The sequence below is a fragment of the Lynx rufus genome, unplaced genomic scaffold, assembly GCF_022079265.1.
Source record: "Lynx rufus isolate CCGP_SWC_20201006 ecotype Redwood Valley unplaced genomic scaffold, mLynRuf1.p SCAF_6, whole genome shotgun sequence".
Taxonomy (NCBI): Eukaryota; Metazoa; Chordata; class Mammalia; order Carnivora; family Felidae; genus Lynx; species Lynx rufus.
The window spans coordinates 90192158-90212743 of NW_025814878.1; the positions used below are offsets into that span (position 1 = coordinate 90192158).

General features: G+C 36.7%; 1 protein-coding gene across 2 annotated transcripts in view; it reads left to right on the top strand.

The window, feature by feature from the left end:
• The window catches only part of KHDRBS2 (KH RNA binding domain containing, signal transduction associated 2), a 577798-nt gene that overhangs the window by 360556 nt on the left and 196656 nt on the right, over nt 1-20586 (top strand). For both annotated transcript variants that reach the window (XM_047102966.1, XM_047102967.1), the window contains exon 5: nt 19813-19940. In XM_047102966.1, the coding sequence (XP_046958922.1) occupies nt 19813-19940 (128 nt within the window). The remainder of the gene's footprint in view (nt 1-19812; nt 19941-20586) is intronic.

Below are 20586 nucleotides of genomic sequence, written 5' to 3' on the forward strand. Positions count from 1 at the left end.
CATGTAAAGAATGGTAATCATAGCATTGTAGTGGCAAAACAGTGGAAAACGCTTAAACATCCATAAATAGGAGAATGGTCAATATTTTATTAAATTACATGTATCCTATGAAAAACTAATTAGCTACTTTACAAACACTGAGTTCTGTCTCATTGACCCTGAGGAATGGCCATGATATATCATTCAGGTAAAAGAGAAACTTGACAAGCAACAGAATAATATAATAATAATAAAAATTTAAATAGAAAAAAGAAAAGAACAATGGAAAAAGTGAAAGGATAAATTCCATCCTATTTATTTTAACCTTGAGGATGTGTTGAAGAGGTGTCATGGATAGGTTATTAATTTTTAAAAGATTATTAATAATTGTATCATATTACTTGCTATACTAAGTAAATATTCCTTAAAAAGTTAAAAAATAGGGGCACCTGGGTGGCTCAGTCAGTTAAGCATCTGATTCTTGATTTCAGCTCAGGTCATGATCTCATGGTTTGTGACATCAAGCCCAGCATCAGGCTCTGTACTGATAGCGTGGAACCTGCTTGGGATTCCCTGTCTCCCTCTCTCTCTGCTTCTCCCCCACTTGTGCTCGCTCTCTCTCTCTCTCTCTTTCAAAAAAAATAAATAAAGTTTAAAAATATAAAAAAAAATTAAAAATCCCAGGAATGTTGCCAACTACTCTCCAATATAACTTGCTAAAATATGCACATACATATTGAAAGAAAATCAATAAAGAAGGCTGCTTTAATGTGTATATAATGCAACTCAAGAATTTAACAGAATATACTGTTTGTCTAGGATTGCAATAAATGATATAAGAACACTTGCTGAGAGATGCCATTTAACATTATAAAGACAAGGCACTGGAAATGACAGCTAACATGTCCTGTAGCTTTGATCTGTGTTGCTAATGAGCAACAAGGATCTTGCCATGCAATTTAAGGTGAGACTACTGGTTGGAAGTAATAACCTGGTATTTTATGTTTTCCTTGTTTATGCATCTTTCCTAAATGAATTGAATTTAAAATTTTTGTCTGGAACATTTATTTCTTTTAAACTTTTCTTTGCATTTTAGTTTTGTTAAGTTAAAAATGTCTGGTTTTGAAATGGGTAATGACATTGCCTTAGCTGCTCCCCAAACCCCCCCCCCCAAAAAAAAAAACTTGCTTGGGCTTATGTTGACATTTTATTAATTTTCCCTTTTATGGATTAATTTTCTTGAGTCTTATTTCATTGCAAGTTTTTCTCTTTACTTTCTTTCCAGCTGCATTTATACAAAACCTTTTGAAAGACATTTTTTGTTATTGTTGTTTTATTGGTCTTTCTTAGACCTTCATTTCATACCAGTGATATTATGTTCACTAAGTCTAATTATGCTCTGGCTGCAAACTCTTAGAATTGGATCTTTTCCAGATACTCAGTCGAGAATAGCTTCAGACTTGATTGTTTGTTAAATGTACTGAACGAAGAAACAACTCTAAACTGATTCATGGCTATAAATCTTCCTGAATTCATCAAATCAGGGTTTGCCTACACATTCTCACCCAAGGCCTTAACCTTCTAAGGATAAATAGCCAAAAACATATCTATTATATTTCATAACTTACTATAGTCCTAAGATTGTCTACCACTTTAGAAAAATACAGCATAAAATGTTTTCACCTACATTTAACACTTGAGTATTTTCTTTTAGCTAAAATTTGTCTAAGAGATAACTGATATGGCAGACTTGCCTTATCATTTCAAATGACTGGTACATCAGAATAAGGGATCCAGTAATCTGCATGGGAAGAATAATAGCTAACATTCATCACATGCTCAGTAAGTGCTAGACACCATCTCAAGCAATTTACATATGTTTATTTATTTAATCCTCCCAACAGCCATATTATTTTGTTTATTATTGTTATTAATCTCATTTTATAGATAAGAACATTTAGGCCCTGAAAGGCTTAGCATTTACATTAAACCACACAGATAATAAATGTCAATGTCTGAATCTGACCCGGTAGTGGGACCACACAGTCACATTCATAATTACTACATGACATTGTCTGTCCAGAGTCCAATAAAGATAATTCTATTTTTTTTCTCACAGTTTTAAAACTTAACTCTCCTAAAAACTGGCATGGCACCTAAAAATATCGTGAAATCAAACAACTAAATGCTACCACTGTACGGTAATGTTACAATCATGTTTTTATCTCCTTTAAGCTCTTGAGGTCTTGTATCATTTTTTTAAGTAGAAATTGATTTTTGTTCCAACTAAAAATACATAAAAATGGATTTTCTCACACAACTCTTAGAATTGTAAAAGGGGACAGAAAGGTACTGAAGTGATATTTCACCCGCATGACCCGCTGAAACTGAAACACCCAGTGATAGGATCCACATGGAAAATACCAGTCTTACAGCTCCCAGAGAGTGGGAAGGTCTTTACTTCTTTCTTTCTTTTTGTCTTCCATTATATTTTTTAAAATTTATTTACTTTCGAGAGGGACAGAGACAGATTGTGACCCGGGGGCGGGGGGGCAGAAAGAGGGAGACAGAATCTGAAGCAGGCTCCAGGCTCTGAGCTGTCAGCACAGAGCCCCATGCAGGGCTTGAGTTCATGAACTGCGAGATCATGACCTCAGCTGAAGTCGGATGCTTAACTGACTGAGCCACCCAGGCACCCCCTTATTTTTTTTAACTTTTTAAATGTGTATTTATTTTTAAGAGAGACAGACAGAGCATGAGCAGGAGAGGGGCAGAGAGAGAGAGAGAGAGAGAGAGAAAGAATCCGAAGCAGGCTCCAGGCTCCCAGCTGTCAGCCCAAAGCCCGACGCCTGGCTCAAACCCATGAACCGAATGGTGAGATCATGACATGAGCCAAAGTCAGATGCTTAACTGACTGAGCCACCCCAGTGCCCCTTTTCTTATTTTGTAAGTAGGCCAGTAGTTTTCAAAATTTGGAAAGGTATGATGGTTTGGTAGTTATTCTTTTTAGATTTTTAAGCCACGGTGGACATGACCAGAAATAATTCATAATGAAGAAATTAAACAAAAGATTACTTTTTAGAAGGGAAACACTAAATGAAAGATCATGTTGTAGTCGTGTTTCTACAAACTGAAATTATGCAAAAACTAGCCAGTATATCAGGGCTGGAGGAAACAAGGAGGGTCTTACAAGTTAGCTGGTCTACGTGAATAATTTTGACATAACAGTTTCATCTAATCACATTGTGCATTTAGATCTCATCAAGCTTTGTACAGTCAATTTCCAGCATATCAACAAATGACTATGCTGTCATTTATTGCCCATTTTGTTATAATGCAAGCTACTCAACCTCATTTCTCTGTGCCCTGAGTCACACTTCTGTTGCTCTAGTTAACCGTTTCTTGAATCCTTTACATATCTTTTGTATTTTTAAAAATTATTGCACAATCACATATTTTAATATCACCCTTGGTCTGCTGTGTGTTCTGCTTTTCTATTTACTGATCCTTGCCCTCAGTGTTAATTCTCTTTATAATTTTACACGTCACAGACACATAAATGCATACTGCACAGACACACGAGTGTAAACGTACATGTGTGAAAATAACATATGGTCATGTAGAGGCTCCCCAGATAGTTTGAGTTGTCTTCATGTCTCTAGAAACGGAGTCTGGTTTTATTTAACTCCATTCGGGGATAAGAAAATAGATAGTTGAGAGAAAAAAGGTGATTTTGTTACGTCACACAGACAAAATCCAAACTAGAGCTCAGAATTCCTATCTCCAGGCCTAGAAAGTAGCCTATTCAGTTGACAAATTTATTTATATCACCTGCTTATCTAGTGGCAATTGGTTAGTCAAACAGCTACCATACTTGTTTTACATACGTGTCAAACACAGCCATATACCACCAACACCAACAACAGGAGCAGCGATAATATCAGCTTGGCAACAAGGGCAATGTGCTCTCTGATTTCCATTTCTTTTTAAAAAAGAACACAGTGATTTAGGAGGACAGCCCCCATACAGCACATTATATCATGTGTAGAGCAAGGACTTGGAGCTCTGATTCAGAAAGCTGTGCTATTTTGATTGCAGCATGTCCAGGCTGACAGGATCTCAGAACTAGAGGAAAATAAAAAAGGAGTAATTTAACTGGGATAGAAATGAGAAATGTAAGGCACTTAAAATGTTTTCTGCTGCTAAATCCTGCTTCTGATTTGCCTCACATTCATCATTTAACCTCTGAGTCTGCAAATGGGGGTAATAATCTTCCAACCCCTCATCATTCACCAAGGTGCCATAAAGATGAATTTGGTCTACTTCTGATGCACTTAAAGTTCCTTAGAGATTGGCAGTGCATATTAGAGGAGTTTTCAGTAGCCTCCTACCTCTGACAATGAGCAAAGAAATAATTGGGTAGCACCATGATTTTTGAAGCTTGTGTAAATTGTTTCAACTTGATGAAAATTCTTTATTTCATAGCATCATGCTATCAGAATAGTTTCCTGATTGATTTTTTAGTAAATTTGATATTTTAGAGCAGTTTTATGTTCACAAAAAAATCGAGAAAAAAGTACAAAGGGTTCTCTTTTATACCCTCCCCCCACATATGCATAGTTTCCCCCATTTTCCACATCCCCTACTGGAGTAGTATGTTTGTCACAATTGCTGAGCCAACAATGACATATAATTGTCATCTAAAGTCCAGTGTTTACATTAGAGTTAACACTTGACGTTGTACATTCTATGGACTTTGATAAATGCATAACCTCATGTGTTGCTATAGATTGAACATTTGTCCCTGCTTCCCCCCAAATTCATATGTTGAAATCCTAACCCCAAGATGATGGTGTTAGGAGGTGGGTGGGATCACCTTTGGGTGACCTTTAGATTATGGTGGTGGAGCCCTCATGAATGGTACTAATACCCTTATAAAAGAGACTCCAGGGAAAAAAGGTCATTTATTAACTAAAAAGACCCTCACCAGACACTGATTCTGCCAGCTTCTTGTTCTTGAACTTCCCAGTCTCTAGAACCAAGAGAAAGAAATTTCTGTTTTTTATACCCAGTCCTATGGGTATTTTGTTATATCAGCCAGAACAGACTTAGATATGTCTCCACCATTATGGTATTGTACAGAATAGTTTGGCTGCTTTAAAAATCCTCTTTGTTCTACCTAGTCACCCCTTCCTTCTCTTTTTTGCCCCTGACAACCACTAATCCTTTTATCATCTCCATAGTTTTGCCTTTTCCAAAATGTCATATAGTTGGAATCATATAGTATGTAGCCTTTTCTGATTGGCTTTTTTCACTTAATAATATACATTTGTTTCCTCCATGTCTTTTCATGGATTGATAGCTTATTTCTTTCTGACACTGATGATATTCTGTTGTCTGGATATATACCACAGTTTGTTAATCCATTCACCTCCTGCAAGATTTCTTGGTTTCTTCCAAGTTTTAGTAATTGTGAGTAAAGATTCTATAAACGTATGTGGGCAGACTTTGGGGCTGATCTACATTTTCAAGTCCTTTTGTAAATACCAAGGAGTAGTATGTTTGTTGGACTATATAGTAAAAGTATATATACTTTTGTAAGAAACTTCCGAACTGTCATTCAAAGTAGCTGTACTATTTTGCGTTCCCACCAGCAATAAATGAAAGTTCCTATTGCTCTACATCCTTGTCAGAATTTAGTGTTGTCAGTGTTTTGAATTTTTGTTATTCTAAGAGGTATGTAGTCATATCTCATTATGGTTTTAATTTGCAGTTACCTAATGGCCTATGATGTGGAGCATCTTTTCATATACTTATTTCTAATCTGTATGTCTTCTATGGTGAAGTGTCTGTTCATATCTTTTGTTCATTTTTTAATCAAGTTGTTCATTTTCTAATTGCTGAGTTTTAAGAATCAAGTGTATATTTTGGATAATAGTCTTTTTAAAATTGTTTTTAAGTTTATTTATTTTGCGACAGAGAGAGAGAGAGAGAGAGAGGAGAGAACAAGCAAGGAAAGGGCAGAGAGGAGAGACAGAATCCCAAGCAAGCTCTGCACCATCAGTGCAGAGCCTGATGTGGGGCTCAAACTCACAAACCATGAGATCATGACCTGAGCTGAGATCAAGAGTCAGATACTCAACCAACTGGGGCACCTAGGCGCCCCTGGATGATATAGTCTTTTATCAGATGTGTTGTTTGCAAATATTTTTACCCAGTCTGACTTGTCTTCTCATTGTCTTAAAATCCGATTGATTTTTAAAATTTATCCTACATTATTGTTCAGGTTGTTTATTGGCTTTACAAATCCGTATTTGCATTTGATGCTGAGTATAGAACTTTCTTTGTAAAGCTTAGTTAAGCAGGAGTTGGCAATTCTTCTCATATTGATTTGTATATGTAATATACTATAATTATATTCTAAATAGTGATAAATCAGAGGATGTGATATCCAGAAATGATATCCAGAAAGTTTGGGTGGAATCTCAAAATTCTAGTTGTGTTGCAAATAATTTAGAGATATAGCAAAAGTAATTTTGTGAGAGTTGAATTCTCTGCCTTCACATGCACACCTTCACCTATATAAACATCAATTACTTAGCACAAATATAGGTCTTAAACCAACAAAATTTTACATGTATCCTTTTAGCTTTTTAGAACAAGGCCATATGAAATCACTTTAAATTCGAATGGAAATCACATTAAATCACATTAAATTCGGCTGATTTGCAAGCATGAGGCTAATTAAGTTTAGAATTAAGTATATTTTAGAAACCTATAGAAGTCAAACTTCTTGGAAGAATGTTTTTGTTCATTATAAAATCAAGATTTGGGTTTGTATTTCTAATCTATAAATTGTCTGGAGGGTGATAAAAGAAAGAGAACCATAGGTCTGCTCTGTACTTAACTGATGCTTTGGAAGCAATATCCGTAATACTGCAGAAGACAGCCAATTAATGGCTTTTGTGGTTTGCTAAATGCCTGAGTAAAGTTGAGATGTTTAATAACCACAAAAGCCCTTTACTGCCACTAGAGTCCTAAGACTCCAATTGCAATTCATATTCTATACCAGCATTAAAACTGGTGTAACAAACCAAAGTATAAATCTCTTTTTATAGCATTTTCTTTCTCCTCAAGAGGATTTGCTGATACTATTTTTTAAATCTTTTTTTTTAAATTCCTCTTTGTTTCAGTGACTTTGCGGTAAAGAAGTATGTGAAATGAGATGGTTTGCAAAGCAAAGTGTCATTTAAGTATGTGTTTTTTGAAGAAATTATTATATAAATAGATAAGTACACCACCACATGTCCATGTGCACATAGCACCCTAATCATTTGTATTTCAGTGCTAGAGTAGGAAAGTAAAAATTCAGTAGCCTATCTTCCTTTGGATGTCTATGGCAGCCTTTTTCATGAGAAAATCATATGGAGACACCTTGGGGATTATTTAGTTGGATTATTATGACCACATTTTCATTTTCCAGCTATAGAAATAGAGCCAGAAGTGACTCGTTCAAAGGCCCAAATCTCGTTTAAGAGCAAAACTTGAATTCTGCCTTCAATCCAATCTTCATTTTCTCATGTCTGGACTGCTCTAAAAGTCTTCTGCAGCAATTGAGTTTCTGCAGAAGAAGCGAATAACATCCCTGCCACTCCAGTCCATCATCCACATTCCTGAGTGATCCTTCCAAAACCTGTACATGGTGATACCATTCTGTGAATGAATACTCATTGTCTTGAGAACACAAACCTCCAATCTCCCAACCTTCTCTCCATACACCCTTCTACTATCCACCTCAGACATGATGTTTTAGGAAAATTGGATTATTGACTATTCTACCCTGTTGCTTTTTTGTCCTGACTTTATGACATTTAAATCTTCCTGGATTCTTTTTTACTTCTAACTAACAAATGTCTACCTCCACTCTCCTTTTTGACCCCTAAATGCCTTCATGTAAGGGTATTTATATTCTTTCTTATGATTAATAGACTATGTCTTTTGCCTTCTTTTTTTTTTTTTTTTTGTAAACAGGGTTCTTAAAGACCTGTATGTCTACCCGGAAGACAAGCTATCCATATAGGAGAGAATCATATCACACCTTAAAAATCCCAATTTAAAAAACCTCCTTGTTTACAAATAATGTTTATTTTCCTTTTTTAAGAATAGAGAGATATGAAGGGAACTCACATATCTTTCCCATCTCGGTGATGATACCATGATTGAGTCAGTTGCACAAACCAAAATTCTGGGAGTCACATTTGAGTCCATTTTCTCCATAACTCCCCATATCTGATCTATCAGCAATGTCAGAAGATTCTGCCAGTTTTCCCTCCAAATATGTCCAGAAGTAAGCAGTGGATCTTCCTCTCCACCACTCTCCTTGGTAGCAGCAGAAGGGACTGCAGTAGTGAGCGTACGAACTGCAACAATAGTGTCTTCACCTTTCTCCCTGTTTCCACTCTACCTCCATTTTAACCCATTTTCCTAATAGCACTCTTCATGTTCCCTTTAAGATATTAAACTGGTTATTTCACTGTCCAGTTAAATACTCCCTAGGCCATCTAATATACTTAGAATACAACCAAAAAGAGCCAGTATGATCTAGCTAGTATGATCTAGTCTACTTATCTGACCTAATATCACTCTCTCCTGTGCTTACTAAATTCTTAATATACACGCACCAGAATTCTCTCTGACTAAATTCTTGATATACGTGCACCAGAATTCTCTCTGTTCCTTAGGAAGCTCAGCTTCTTCCTGTCTCATTGCCTTTGCCTTCCAGCTACCTGGAAGACTAGTGATCCAGATCCTTGCATGTCAGGCTTCTCTACATTCAGGTCACAGTTTGTATGTTACCTCTTCAAAGAAGCTCTGACTGACTTCCCATCTAAACCAGCTTTTCCAAACAGCCCCTCCATAATGTTGCCCTGTTCCTTTTTATCACAGCATATTATTGTCTAAAATAAGCTTACTTATTCCTTTGTTTGCTTTTTGGTTGTCTGTTTCCCTGCTTTAGAATGTAAGTAAATTCAATGAAGGCCATTTGTTTACTGTTTTTGTAGCACCTAGAACAAATATATAAACAAATAAGTATATTTGCTGTATTTAATATAGAGAGTGTTACTGTATTTAATAATAATAGATTTTTTCACTGAGGAATGCAATTGTCCCAGATGCCCCTTCCTGGCTCCTGGCCTTATTATGTTTGTTCAGGTTCAATATAAATTCTGCTTTCTATCCCTAGCTCTGAATGATATGAGCCTGCACTGGTAGTATTCTAGATCTTTAGAACAAAATAAGAATCCTACCTTTAAGCAAAGGACAAGAACACTGTAGATAGTATCCAGATGTTGCTTGATCTTGCATTTCATAGGAAATGAAGGAAAACTGAAGTTCCTTTGACTGGTCTCCCCACCTCTTGAGAGCCCATAATTTCTCCAGTTGGGATAAAAGCAAATCAAAGTATAACCTTCATCACGGACCATAGAACTGATGTTGATGAATCCTAAAGCATGTTCTTTATAGAACATTTAAATGGTTACCTTCTTTCAATCAAAGTTTACAGAATAAATCTTAAATCTTAAAAGTGAGTGGGGAAGGCATTAGGGAAAAGTTTGTGACCTGAGTGCTAACTCTCAATACTATTTCTCCCTTGGCTTTGATGAAAGGACTTGACAGACACAAGTATCTTGGTAGGGAAACTGAATGGTCTTGAAGTACCTGATACTGTATGTGATTCCAAGAAAGCAGACATTATCTTTACTCTTTGAGATGCAGAGTTAAAGAAGGAAGAGATCCAAGGCCTGAAAGGAGCCCTAAAAACAGACCATCAATCCCATGTTTGAGGGGATCTGGTGGCTTCCTGCAGTGAACGTTTTCTACAGAATGATTGATTCTGACAGCCCGCCATGTATGTTCATTATGTGGAAGAAGGAAAGGGGGCTGCCTGATTCAGTTGACTTTAGTGCTCTTGAGGAGAGCTATACACATGGCCTGTGGGACTAGGGAATATTAGGAGAAGCCTGAGGACAGAGAGCTGTGCTGTCCTGGTTCAGAGAAGCCCAGCATGTCAGCTGCTCTGCATGAGCCCATGACAGCAAAGAACCCAAGTCTTCCTCACCTGATGAAGAGGCTCTAACTCAAGACCCATTCAGAGGCTGAACAAACCCACCCACAAATAAACAAATATGATTTACAGTCCATTAAAGGACCGTAGTAAATTGAGGAAGAGGAATCCAGCTGAACAATTCAACAGACAGTTCCTATTGAAGCAGAACTAATGGAAGCAAGGAAAGGAAGAAAGGATGTACACCCAATTCCTCTAACTTCGAATCAGTGTTCTTTTCACTTTGCAATTCTAATTTCTTTCATGAGGCTACTTGGGAACTTTCACATCATATTTTGATGTGTCTTCAAATACTTCTTCATTGTATTACATTCATATATCACAAGTCCATTTCTTCAGTTACTGATCGTGGAACTAAAGTTTTTCATCAGGTGTTTGTTGCTTTCCTTTCTTGAGTTTTCAGTAGCTGAACTCTTTAGTTAGCATCCTTCACCTTAGCTGGATACTCTCACTGCTGCTTGCCTCTGCTCGGCTTCTGTCCTACATTCACCTTTCCCAGCTACTAAATGAGTCTGCTCTCTTCTAGTATAACTTTTTTTTTAATGTTTATTCATTTTTTGATAGAGACAGAGCGTGAGTAGGGGAGGGCCAGAGAGAGAGGGAGACACAGAATCCGAAGCAAGCTCCAGGTTCTGAACTGACAGCACAGAGCCTGACATCGGGCTTGAACTCAAGGACTGTGAGATCATGACCTGAGCCGAAGTCAGATGCTCAACCAACTGAGCCACCCAGTTGCCCCCTGCTCTCTTCTAATTCAACAGTTGAAAAAGTAGCACTTTAATTATTTTTAAGGGCTAATCTACCATGATGTGATTAAATGTTCAGGAAGAATACAAAGTTTGGTTTTTTTTTTAAAGATTACATTTGGAAGGAACTGGTAACTGCAAGCCAAATAAAAGGACAAGTTTAAACAAAAAGGCATGTGCAGCATATTTTATACCCTTCTCAAAGAGCTTCAAAAAAGTTGCCATGACTGAGTAGGTTGTTGTTTTCCTGATTAAAACACTCAGAAGGAATCATCACAATGTTTTCATTTGGGAAAAAACAAAGAACTTCTAGGAGAGATTTTCTCATGAGCCACCCAGATAGGTCTTCTCAGTTAACACTTTTCTTTCTAAAACAGAAATGTAGAGTTCAACATTTTTTTTATTTTATTTTATTTTACTTTTATTTTTGAGACAGAGAGAGACAGAGCATGAACGGGGGAGGGTCAGAGAGAGAGGGAGACACAGAATCCGAAACAGGCTCCAGGCTCCGAGCAGTCAGCACAGAGCCCGACGCGGGGCTCGAACTCACATACCGTGAGATCGTGACCTGAGCCGAAGTCGGACGCTTAACCGACTGAGCCACCCAGGTGCCCCTAGAGTTCAACATTTTTTAATAAAACAAAGTAGAAAGGTAGTAGCCACTAAAAACATCACTATAATATTGGGAATAAATCAGTTTTCAAGCCTAAGAAGGCATCTATCCTTGCCTAGAAAGAAGAACATTTCATGAACAGGTGTAGGGATCTAGTTTTCCGTATTCACTTAAGTTCTGCTGGTTCAGGGGCTTTCCTCTACTGTGTCTCCAACACCTACATGAATGTCTGACATGTACTTGCTGCTCAAAAAGACATTAAATAAATAAAATGGTGATTTATTCAGCAAAATTCCTTTAAGCACTTTAAAAAATCTGGTTGGTTAGATGCATTATTACCACCTTGAATATATAAATTTTCTATGTCCAAGGAAGGCCCAGAATTACAAGGTTATTAATAAAAATCACCCACATGTGCCATATTCTATCACCGTTTTTCATGCACAGAATTTGTACTCTCTTCTAAATATATACTTGTCATGCTGATTCTTTGTTAAGAAGAATTTGGACCCATTTGATCAATGTACCAATAACTATCACCAATTCTGTGTTAACCAAAAGTTTGGGGGTTTTTTTGCATCCCTAAATTAAGGTTGATATGATATGCCAAAGTATTAAATCAATGCCTATTTTAACTTAAAATTGAGAGAGAACTCCTGTATCATGTGTGCAAGTAAAGTTGCCAAGGAAATTTGCAGAAAAAAATGTCATTTTGGCTCTGTTTAAACAAATGGAACTTGATATCTTTAGAATAACAACCCAAATCTCTCATTTACTGTTATCTAAATATTTATCTATGACCCTAAATCCACCCTGAGGTAGTGGCTGATTCTTATATGCTGGGATGGGTGAAGTAATGACACAAAATACGTAAGTCAAATACACCCAATTACATGAATCTTTTGGTGCTCATTCAAAAGGTCTTGCTTCCTAGACCTCATGTATCTATGGTTGATGTTTGCTAAGGTAAAATAAAACAAGAGAGAAAATAAGCCAATAATCCTGCAAAGTATCTACCTAAAATCTGTATAATTATTGTCTTATTCTTTGATGATTTTTATATAGTGTGCAAAATTACTTTATAATGGGGAAAAAGAAAAAAATCTTGAATAACAGAAGTTGCCATCCATAGTGGTTCAAGATACAAAGTCCACATTTTTACTTTGTGATATTTGATGTCCTTTGGTGAATAAGCTTTATAAAGCCTTTATATAGACCCTATGCAGAGTCATGCACCAAACAGATTCTTAATAAATCTAAATTGACTGTTCTTTGACCACATTTTGTTAATGAGGTTTTCTGGTACCACGCCCGGGCTGATTAAAACTCATCCTGTGTTGGCTAAAAGATGTTATCTAATAGCCTAAGATGTTTTTCTAAATAATATCCAGCACAGCACTAGTTGTTTTCTGAAAGAGCTTCCTACCCATTCCAATCCAGCTACAGATTTGATATTGGCACAGGACCCATTACCTCCCGCACTTTCTTGTTTATTACTCTAGTGAAAGTGCCCTAACCTAATTGTTTGTAGGGGCTTAGGAAATCCCAGATCTCTTTGTCATGGCCCAGATGGGTTACAGTCTGCATTTCATTCTCCCCTGATGTTGTCTGACAGTCTTGGCATTGGTAGATCCAAATATACGTTCACATGTTACCAGTGGTTATAATCACAGTTTTAAATGTGCAGCGCCAATGCCCATCAGCGTCTCAGAGGAAGGAATTTGGCAGGAAAATGGTCCCTCACTGTGCCCCCAGGTAGCCTATCTACACCTGTCATCACCTGGCATCAACACGCAAGTGAAATAATCTTCCCAATTTGTATGTGGGCAAAATGCCATCATAACAGATGGACATGAGTGTATGTAACTGGGAAATTATGCATATACATTAAATATGCAGACTATGAGCATGAGTCCTTTCTAGGAACATCCAAACATCTGTCTGCTCTGAGCTTTTGTGTATACTGTTTACACCATATGCCGTCACGGTGGGAGGGCTTTGTCAGAGATGCGAAAAGGAGCACTCATGAATTTCATGGAAATTGTTTCATAGGGCTAATTTGCCTCACCCTAAGCAAAAGGAATATAGAACAAGTATTGTGAATATCTTTGTTATTATTTCAAGACAGCAATTTTTAAAAACTGATTTTGGTAGCAAACAACTGAAATTTTTGGGCATTGTAGGAAAATAAAATTAAAATTTGAATCAATTCTAAAAATGTTTTTGTATGATATGCATGTGTTATTTAAGCCTTGATAGATTCATTCAAAAGTTCACTGTTATGACCCCTTCTGTCTGAACCCAAAGCTGCAGATCAAACCAATCAGCATTTTTTTTTTAATTTTTTTTTTCAACATTTATTTATTTTTGGGACAGACAGAGACAGAGCATGAACGGGGGAGGGGCAGAGAGAGAGGGAGACACAGAATCTGAAACAGGCTCCAGGCTCTGAGCCATCAGCCCAGAGCCCGACGCGGGGCTCGAACTCACGGACCGCGAGATCGTGACCTGGCTGAAGTCGGACGCTTAACCGACTGCGCCACCCAGGCGCCCCTAATCAGCATTTTTAAAGCAACTTAGTTTGTCTTCAAGGTAAAGAGTATTTTTAGAGTGCGTATGATTTATTTACTGCTGGTATAGCCAAAGTAGTAAAGCATTCTTTATTATTTGAAGTGTGGAATCCCAGGACTGGAATCTTTTTTTTATCTTATGAATATAATTTATTGTCAAATTGGCTTACATACAACACCCAGTGCTCATCCCAACAAGTGCCCTTCTCATGCCCATCACCCACTTTCCCCTCTCCTCCATCTCCCCATCCACCCTCAGTTTGTTCTCTATTTAAGAGTCTCTTGTGATTTGCCTCCCTCCCTCTTTGTAACTATTTCCCCCCTTCCTTTCTCCCATGGACTTCTGTTAAGTTTCTCAAGATCCACTTATGAGTGAAAACATATGGTGTATGTCCTTCTCTGACTGACTTATTTCACTCAGCATAATACATTCCAGTCCCATCCACATTGCTGCAAATGGCATGACTTCATTCTTTCTCGTTGCCAAGTAGTATTCCATTGTATATATAAACCACATCTTCTTTATCCATTCATCAGTTGAATCTTAATTAAAATAATAGTAAGTTTCATCTGTAAGTATAACAGATTTTTTCTTGACAAGAACAATTTTATAATATGAGGGTTAGCTTTATTTCAAAAATTTTGAAATATTCTGCTTTTGCATACAAGTTAAACATATAATATTTTATTTTTAATATTTATTATTTTATTATCTCATCATTTATAATAAATAATATTTAATATTTTATTTATTAAAATATCTATGTTATTATTTATTTATTTTAAGTGACTGGAAATTAGTTTTTCCACTTTTGTTCATCCTGAATTGTCATAATTGTACCTTTCTTTGTCCTTTATGAACTTTATCACATGCTTAGGTAATTATTTTTCTATATTTATGTCTTGATCTCTCAAAGATCTCTTAATATTATAGTAATAAATGAAATAATATCATAAAATGAAAGTTTTCATAATTACTATTTATAAACTTATATTTTTACATCTCAATGAATATGTTGTTAGCAAATTGGGCATAAAAATTGTAAATGCCATAAAACTACAACCACACATTCGTATGTATACATATTTCATGACCCCAGCACCTTAGAACTCAGTAACACCAGGTGAACTAGGTAGTGATATATTTTTGATAAGATAACATTTACAAGGTAAACTTGGAAGGTTTTGTTTACTCGTGTCATTAAGATTTTATATAACTAAAGTATCAGCAACTCATACCACAGTTAAATGTCCAGCTGGATATACTAGCTTCAGGTAGACTCAGGTTCTAGTTATGAAAGATTAATTCAAAAATAGGTTTGTGCTTAATGAAGACTGGAAGTAAGCACTATAATATAAAATTACAGATTTTAGGGTTTAGAAAATTATATTTATGTTATAAAACAATACACAGAATATATTCAGTCTAGGAAGTTATTAGTATCAACTATTCCTACATGCAGACATTTAAAAAGTTCTTTTCCATATTTATTTGAAACATGTAGATGCTTCATTACTATAAATACAGAAGTGTGTATATTTTGGTTGTCTAATTAGACAAACCTGAGTTTATTAAAAGGCCTGGTCATTTAACATTTAATGATCCAAACACTGCAGTTAATAAGTGACATCTTCAAGGATACAAATTTGCATTAAAAGTAGATTAGAAAATTCTAATCACTACATTCTTTTACTAATCTCTTATACAATTTTTGTGCTTCTATTATCATAAATATGTGTAGATGACTCTCATATTTACTCTCCCTACTCAGATCTGAATTTCTAAGATAACCCTTACTGTCACTTTGGCATTTTAAATTTAAGCTGATTAAGACCAAATATAAATTATCCACCTCTACACTTTTTTCCTCATTCCTTCTTTTATCTTGTTAATGTTCTACTTCTAGCCATCTCTGCACCTTAAATGTCTTTTGTCCCTACCTTTCCCAAATATATCATATACTTCCCAGTTGAGGACTCCTACTAAATTTTTTCATGGATGCCCATTTTCTTTCTCCGCTACCCCATCACACACATGTACCCACAGTTTTTCCTTGTTGCTGCAGTTTATCTGCACCTACCAAGTTGTTCTGATCTCCGGCCCAAAATATGTTGATGACTCTTTCATATTGTCTTACTAAGTGAAGTGTTACAAAAAATTAGGCAACATACAATTCATTTTCTTAAAAAATATCAATCACCACCCTTTTTGGTAATCAATAATTAGTTCACAGCTCACATTTAATCTGTATATGACCATTTTTAAGTAAGAGAATGGCAAGCACTCCAATTTAATCAGAGCATAAGGTGTGTTGAACAGAACAGGCTCCCCCAGCATTGACATTAATGCATTTACCAAAGCTCTCAGTTTTGTAATCTTAGCAACTTGGTTTTGTTAACATTGTGTATGTTGGTTTGTGTCCTTCAAGCAGCAGATGCCAAGTTGGGATTATACACATAAGGATTTTGTTAGGGAAAATTCTCTTTAACACAAAAATAAAGAGGGAGCCAGAGAAAGCTGGAGAGCCCTCACACTACGATATCTGACCCAAAGAAAAGAGAGGTAGAGGGGTCTCGACTGCCCTGGTGCAATGAGATTAAAACAAGTTCAGCAAGGCTATCAGGGAATCCTTCAGGTATAGGAAGACGGGTCTTGTGACTCCCAGGAATGGGCCTATTTTAGCATCTTGACCACATTTAGCCATTGACTAAGAGTCACTCATGGGGAGCATGGCATTGGGGACAAGAGGTTTCAGAACAGAGCAACTGGAATTTTTAGTCAATTACATCTGTAGTTGGAGGTTTGTATTCTCTTGACCACCACAACCCTGGAAGATGATCCATTTCTCAAAACAGAATATCTAGTTAAGCTCATAGAATACCTGATTGTATATCATTATATATCAATGATAGTTGTTTTACTTACACTAAGAATTAACCTGCAGTGTCAAATATTCTTGTTAAAAAATAAACAGATTCTCTGCATGTTAGCAGATTTCTGTCTAGGAGCTGAATTCCAATCTGCAGTTGGATTGGTGAGCATAGACTCTGAATAAAGTGTTTTAAGTGGACAATTCAAACTTTAATGACACCAGGGTATGACATTAGTTATATTTCCCTCCATAGCAGGGCTACACATACCCCAAGTAATATATAGATCACATCTGGGTCTAAGCACCCTTCTTTGGACAGGACAGGGAAAAGACTGCTGAAGTATGCCCTTCTGACTTTGGTCTCTCGTGTTCCATGCTGAGCAGTCCCCTCTCTGTTTGTTAGCTTTTGCACAAAACAAACGATCACAATGCTGGCTTAAAGCACCACTTTATTATTTATTTCTACCAGTTCTGGGGGTAAGTAAGTGATTTTTTTATGGTCTTCATCAACTTGACTCATATTGGATGGCCTAGGATGACCTCACTCTTATGTTTGGGATAACAGATGGGATGGTGGGAAGGAAGGGGTGACTGGAGCCTCTCTCCACATGGTCTCTCATTATCCAGGAAGCCAGCCTGGCTTCTTCACCTGGTAGCATAAGTCTCCAGTGACAAGAAAGGACAAGCTCCAGTATGGAAGGACTTTTCAAGTCTTTGCTTTTGTTACATTTCTTGTTCAATTGACTAAGGCAAATCACATGGATAATTCCAGAGTCAGTGTGATTCGACCTATCCAAGGTATGTATTCAGGGAGGCCTGACCAAATTGGGAATTATTCTTTCCTGCTCTCTGAATAAGTTCCTCCTCTTTCTTCCCTATTTTCTTCTCAGCCTCATCTTCCTCTTCTTTAAGATTACACAACGAATAAGACCACATCCACATTATTACATTTTCTGATTCTGGCATAAAAGTAAATTTTTACATAAATTGAATTCACCTAAAATTTCTAAATTTTTATTTGTTTTTAATTTTTTTAAATGTTTATTTATTTTTGAGACAGAGACAGAGCATGAACGGGAGAGGGTCAGAGAGAGAGGGAGACACAGAATCTGAAGCAGGCTCCAGGCTCTGAGCTGTCAGCACAGAGCCCGATGCGGGGTTCGAACTCACAGACCAGACCGTGAGATCATGACCTGAGCCGAAGTCGGACGCTTAACCGACTGAGCCACCCAGGCACCCCTAAAACTTCTAAATTTTAAGTTTCATTGTTTCCAACAATGATCTCTCTTTTTACAATTTTTAAAGACCCTGAGAATTCATGGGTTTTCCTCAGATAAGAAATCACACAAAGATTCTCTTGCAAATTAGGAATATTATGTGGGAAAATTATGGAATTAATTTTTCATTTTAATTATGGAATTTAATGGCTGGTCAGCTCACTCAGAAGTGGCAATTCATCACACTCCCTGATCCTAATAAAATAACGGACATGTATATTCTTCCGTTTGGTGGTTACTTGAATGTGAAAATTAAGAGGTATAAATTGAATATATGTGACTTCTTAGAAACTGTGATTTTCTACTGTATAGTTCTTCTGTCAGCCAGCTGTGTTCAGCCCCTTATGAGGTGCTGAAGAGGATGAATGTGAAAGCATCATGTTAAAAATCAGAAAATTTATGCTTTGGAGTGACTAGTACTTTTCTTGTAATCAAGGCAGTTTTTGGAGCATGACATAAAGTTGTACATTAGAAATCCTTATAGGTTGAATGCATCCCTGCCTTTTTCTAAACAGAGGTGTGTGGGTGAGTAGCACAGTTTTCATGTAATATTACTGTTAATGTATATATGCAGAGGTAAACTGGCAACATTTGGTGAAACGATACACTTGTTTTTTGGGTCCACAGCTAGACTTCCAACATGATTTCTGTCAGCCTGCCCTTCACAAATATTTCTAGTGTCCACTTCTGGTGACCTCTCCAGCACTAGAAAATTCAGCAGATTGATTTCACTTAAACATATGTTTGCTGAAAAAGAATTTAATCAGATTAGCCACTTGGTAAAAATAACCAATTATTCAGTTTTGTACTATTCAAGCAGGTGTGTGTGTGTGTGTGTGTGTGTGTGTGTGAGAATAAAAGGAGAAACAGGTAAGACTGATATTTGTCTTTAAAGAGTATTCATCTTTACTGCCTCACATCCATTCTTTGGTCCCATTGAAATGACTGATAAATTTCCACACTGACAAAAGATAAAGGTAATCCCTTTGACTTTGCTAAATCTCTGGTTATCACTGCGAAATTTGCCTTTTGCTATGGCTATCTTTCTATCAGCCCAATGCTAGAACACATAGAAAATTCCTTACTTTTAAATATTGTCCATCAAGCTTGTTGGATTGCACAGCTTCTCAGTTTTCTGAAACTGTGCTATATTATTTGCACTTCTTTATGATTTTAACACAGTGTCTACCTCGGGCCTTGAGATTGCACCTTTTTGGTTTATGCACCAGGAGCTATTTGAATGTCATGCAGTCATTCGCAATTTACACATATCACCCCAGTAGAGTTGTTTTTCAGTAATCTTTATGTTAATCATAACTGTGGTACATTCCAAGATTTTATTCTATATTGCTGTCTTTCCTTTTCTGGTTAACACATCAAGTGATATCCCAGCACATTTCATCTGATTTCCTGCTGAGTATTTCCTTGATAAAAGAAGCAACTTCCCATTTCTCTCTATAAAAATCGGAATTTAAAGTATATACACTTTTACATCATTTCAGATTTTCATAGACAAGGCTCCAGAAAATAGATGAAAAATGTCCTTTCATACTGTGTTTGTTCAGGTCTAAGATCCCCATGCCCCATTTTAACTGATCAGGTCATGTTTTTTGTTTTTGTTTCCCTAGGACTACAATGATGAAATTCGTCAGGAACAGCTACGTGAATTATCTTACTTAAATGGCTCAGAGGACTCTGGTCGTGGCAGAGGTATTAGAGGCAGAGGGATCAGAATAGCCCCCACAACCCCTTCAAGGTACATTAGCTCTTACTTGAAATAAATTAACTGTAATCAAGGATGGCAAGCCTTTACTGATCTGCTCTGTGCCATGATCATAGCTAGGAATAAACAACATCATCAACAACAACCACCACAACAAAAGCAAGGACAGTGAATGCTTATATAACACATAGGAACTTTCATAAGTTAACTCATCAAATCTTCCATGCAGGGTTAAGTATTATTCACAGGTGAGAAATTGAGGTACAGAAAGGTGTTAAGAATATGCCCGAGGTTACACAAGCAGTCTGACTCTGGAATTCACAGGTGGAACTCTAACCAGCTATCCTAAGAAAATCAGAGGCGCAAACCTGAGACTTTCTTCTTTGTGGTTCTGTCTCCAGGATTAGGGCATGCAGATGATAGAATTTTTTGTCTTTTTCAACCAGGATGACCTTGCAGGAAGAGAAAGCTATACATTGGTCTGTGCGTTGAGTGGCCCTTGAATTGATAGTCCTTCTGGATAGGTAGAGACATAGGTGATGATAGACAGACAGACATTTAGATAGACAGGTAGATAATACTTATACCACCAGTCCAGAAAGCCAGAGCACACTTCTTATATGGCTGATGGTAAGAGTATTTAAAATTCAGTTACGTTTGACTTTGCAATGTCCTTGGT